Source organism: Clarias gariepinus, chromosome 17 (genome assembly GCF_024256425.1).
Source record: "Clarias gariepinus isolate MV-2021 ecotype Netherlands chromosome 17, CGAR_prim_01v2, whole genome shotgun sequence".
NCBI classification, from domain to species: Eukaryota; Metazoa; Chordata; class Actinopteri; order Siluriformes; family Clariidae; genus Clarias; species Clarias gariepinus.
In genome coordinates this window covers 910,001-914,474 of record NC_071116.1, presented here as the reverse complement: position 1 = coordinate 914,474, position 4,474 = coordinate 910,001, and the positions used below count along the sequence as shown (strand labels likewise).

General features: G+C 48.3%; 1 protein-coding gene across 1 annotated transcript in view; it reads right to left on the bottom strand.

Annotated features, from left to right (window-relative positions):
- Positions 1 to 965: 965 nt before the first annotated feature.
- Positions 966 to 4,474, bottom strand: part of uvrag (UV radiation resistance associated gene) — a 54,060-nt gene continuing 50,551 nt past the window's right edge. Inside the window, exon 15 of the mRNA XM_053516168.1 lies at positions 966 to 1,781. Within this exon, the coding sequence (XP_053372143.1) occupies positions 1,127 to 1,781 (655 nt within the window). The 3' untranslated portion in view covers positions 966 to 1,126. The remainder of the gene's footprint in view (positions 1,782 to 4,474) is intronic.

Genomic DNA, 4,474 nt, shown 5'->3' with positions numbered 1-4,474 from the left:
GTCCATGAGGAGACAGAACACACAGGGCGTGGCAGTTTTGTTGTGTAAGGAGAAGCTGTGTAGCTGCAGAGCGCTCAGGTTGTCCATGCTGGCCCGTATCCTCCACCGAACACCTGCACTGGACACATGGGCATCAGAACTGGACCACGGAGCGATGGGAGAAGGACGTGTAAAGGGGGCGTGTGTGTGTGTGTGTGTGTGTCGTTTTCCAAGTGAAAAGACAGCACCAGGCAGCACTGTTTCAGCCGGAGGCATTATGTGAAGAAGGCAAGCAGGTGTGGAGGCAGTGTGATGCTGTGGGTGATGTCCTGCTGGAAGACCTCAGGTCCTGCTCCTCATGTGATTGTTACCCTAATCACTAAACACTGTTCCAGACCTACACCCCTTCATGGAGACCGTGTTCCCTGTGGGTAGTGTGTTTCAGCAGAACAATGTGCCCTGACACACATATATACACACACACTTCTGGAACCGTTTGAGGAACATGACTAGGTGTTGACTCCTAATTCCAAATTCCTCAGATCTCAGTCTGATCGAGTGTCTGTGGGACACGCTGGAGAAACATGTCTGATCCATGGAAGCTCCACCTCACACACTTACAGGACTTAAAGGATCTGATATTGACGGCTCGGTGCCACACACACACACACACACACACACACACACCTTCAGAGGGCGAGTGGAGTCCAGGCCTCAACAGATCAGAGCTGATTCATTGACACAAGGGGGCGATAGACAATATTAACTGGGTGGCCATAATGTTACTGCTGATCGGTGTGTCGGTGTGTGTGTGTGTGTGTGTGTGTGTGTGTGTGTGAATAAGAGAGTTTTTTTTGTACACATCTGGCAAAGTTGTGAATGTTGCTGGTCTCCACTGCACTTAGAACACCGTGTTATTTCCCTCCCACACACACATACACACACATACACACATACACAAAGAAAACCCAGACAAGCACTTTATCCACATTCTCTTTATTTTATTTGAAAGGGTTAGAGTGCAAATATTCCAGATATTTCCTAATAATAATAATAATAATAATAATAATATACCTCTGTGTGTAATGTCTGTTCAATGCAGTCAGGTGTGAAGGTCAAGGCCTACCTGCTGACCTTTGACCTCAGGTTATTTATCAGAGTTTTTGCGCGGCCGTCTGAAGCACGACGGGTTCTTGTTCAGAGCGTTGATGCGTTTTGAGAACTCCTCGAAGTTCTCCAGTTCTCCGAGAACCTGATCGTCGCTCTCCACGGCCACGGCGTGTTCCACGGGGATGCTGGGGAAATCCTCCAGACGCGACCCTAACCCCAACCCCGTCGCCTCCGTGCCCATGATCTCCTCGGCCTGCTCCACCGAGCAGCACAGCTCTGCGCTGACCGAGACGCCGGCGGAACCGTTCATGGTGCCTCGGTGCTGCAGCACGTCTCCCTCCACAGACTCCACTTCTCTCGGTTCTCCGAGCGGATCCGGATCGCTCTCCGGAATCTTGTCTGCTTCCTGATCATACCGTTCGGTTTTCGGCTCGGGTGTCGACGTTCCCGCGGCTTCGGCAATCACGGTCACTTCTAGCTGGTTCTCCAGCTCTATGCTGACGTCCACACACTCGGACGGAGCTCCCTGAGTCGCCGTGGCAACAGGGAGAGGGGTCTCAACCGGGTCATAGAGTTTGTGCGACCTGCGTTTCTTTTTGTCCGCTTCCGGAGAGACGGAGAAAGTGGCCTGCGAGACGCTCAGGTGGGATCTAACGGGGACCGGGATCGAGCTGGAGACATGGTGACGATCACTGCGAGTGAGACAGAGAGAGAGAGAAAGAGAGAGAGAGAGAGAGAGAGAGAGAAAGGAAAAGCAAAGAATGAGAGAAAAAAAGTGTTATAATCAAAGAAAACTTATTTATAGGAATTGTATCTGATCTTAGTCAAAAGGAGTCTTAAATTTCATGGAGCATGGACCAATGAAAACAGAGCAGGGCGGGGCTTAGTGCACCTACAGAAGGGTCACAGCTGGACACATCTGTCCTATCCAGACATAATACAGTTGCTTAATAAAGTTTATTTTTACTGAGAGTTATAATCACTACTGAGGCATTTTTCTTGTGCGTTAATTAATTACGTCTCCGTCCTCCGTCTGCTTGTCCTCCGAGACGAGAATTAATAACACGGTGAACAGAACCAGAGCTCCTAGCACTGGAAACCACTTCAAAAGGACGAGACGTTCTCGAGAGCAGCTCCGGACAAAATACAGACCGCTGCCTGGACTCGGAACACGATCACGTCTCCGGGTCCGATTAATCTCTCTCAGCCCTGCGAATCGTAACCAGCCAGGCTAACACCGCCCACATAGCCGCTATCGTCCCTCTGATCAGTCTAACGCGGTAATGAACACCGTCAGGCCGACGCAGGAGCCGTGCGGAGGAACACGTGGGATCTCCAGCTCCAACCTCACGCACGCTGGAGGAAAGAAAAAGGAAAAACACGCAGCGCTGTTTAGAAAAGGCTTTTGTTTGTCGCGGAGTGTTTCCCTTTTTTTGGATCAGATTGTAAACATGAGTCGGGTCTGATATCTAATCAGACGAGAGAGGGAACGTTTAGCGGTGATGTGAACCAGAAAAAATCTCCCAGATGTGTCATAATATTTTTCATCTCACGGCTGGTCTCGATTTATTTTAATCAGGACAATTAGGCCGCTGCCGTCCTGCCCGCTTTAGCCTCGCCGTTGTTTTCTTCCCCACGGCTGCGTTCCAATAATCTTTAACATCCCCTTCATAACTTTCACTTGGAATGAACCCGGAGTCGAGGCCCGAGTCTTAGAGGCGACCTGAAGTCAAAAACTAACCTTTTATTCCTCCTCGTTAAGGTCCGAGTGTAAACTATACATCAATCACTTCAAAGGCGGAAGAAAAACTGTTTTTCAAAATATTTTATCGAAACATAAACTTCCCTGCTTCTGAAGATTTTCTGAACTTTGACCTCTGACACACACACACACACACACACACACACACAGCAGAAGGACGTAGATTTTTAAAGTCTATTAGGCAGTTGTTTTTATTAGGTGTCTAACTTTTAGTTCCACATTTAACTCTTTGAGCTCACTCCTTCCTGCCCCGCCCACATGTCCATGAAGCTCCGCCCCCTGGATGTTCCCTTGCGTGTACACACACTAGACCTTAAATATTAGTTAATAATGTTTCATGTCACCTTTAAAGATACAGTGTGTGATTTTTGCAGGGCGCCCCGCCGTTTCAGGGATCCCTGTATAGGCCACGCCCTCTGACGCACGACTCAGCTTTAAACACCTGAACGTAAGAGGCGGAGCTTTTTAAACATGCAATTAGGCAGGTGATCAGGACCGCCTCTTCGTCCTAATTAAACGGTTGTGGTGCTGCATGCCGAATGATGCTACATGGTGATTAGCGCTGCTGTGCTAACGTTAACACTGGATGAACTGAGACCTAGCAAGAACTTTATCCAGATGTGAAGCAACATCTCAAACGCAACAGACTCGAATCCAGCATGAGCAGCAGATTTATGCTCTGATTCACGGCTATGTGTGTGTGGTTGTGTGTGTGTGTGTGTGTGTGTGTGAGAGAAACGTTTTTAAAATGATCTGGAACCCCCGAAACACAGATACAAATCCTGACCCAAATCCATTTTTTCTGTTCTTTTTCTTTTATTGAAAGAATTTCAGTGAAGATAACATCTGGATATAGTGTGTGTGTGTGTGCGCGCGCGCAAGTAAGAGCGAGAGTAAGTGAGATAAGGCTGTAAGTGGAAACAGTTCAATTCCACCAGGAGCGATTAAAAGCCTTTACAGTATGTGAACGAAAACACACACACACACACACGCACACACACACACACACACACACACACAAAAACGCTCACTCACTCAACATCCTAACTGCGCACCTGCAAGAGCAGCACTGAGAAAACTGAATGACGAAGAAGTGATACAAAACCATAAGACACTAATTTGTGGGCGGGGCTAAAGAGGGTGTTAAATACGAAAATGTCCCCAATTATTTTCTAAGAATCTCTAATGAGATATAATATAATACATTACAGCGAGTTCCTGAGCGCACCAGACTTAACTCTGTGGTGTTACCTTCATACTTTATACTGTGACATTCGGCAGGGGAGAGACCGGAACTGTTTAATACTGTAGCACTGCAAAGCCGAGAGACCGGAACGCCTTTATAGAGCAGCACTCGAGTGTGGGGGACGGGGACGGGGACAGGGACTGCTGTACACACCACAGCGCTCGGACACTGGAGAGACTGGAACAGCTTTATACTGCAGCATTCCAGGCTGGAGAGACTGGAACACTACTTCACCTCTCTCCCCCGCTCTCCCCCTCGCTCTGTGCTGCACATTCAGCATGTGTGTGTCCGTGTGTGGAAGGTCCACTGAGTTTTATTTTTCCCAGAGAAAACATTGTTCACAGGAACCGGGTCACAGCTTTATCCACACAGACTGA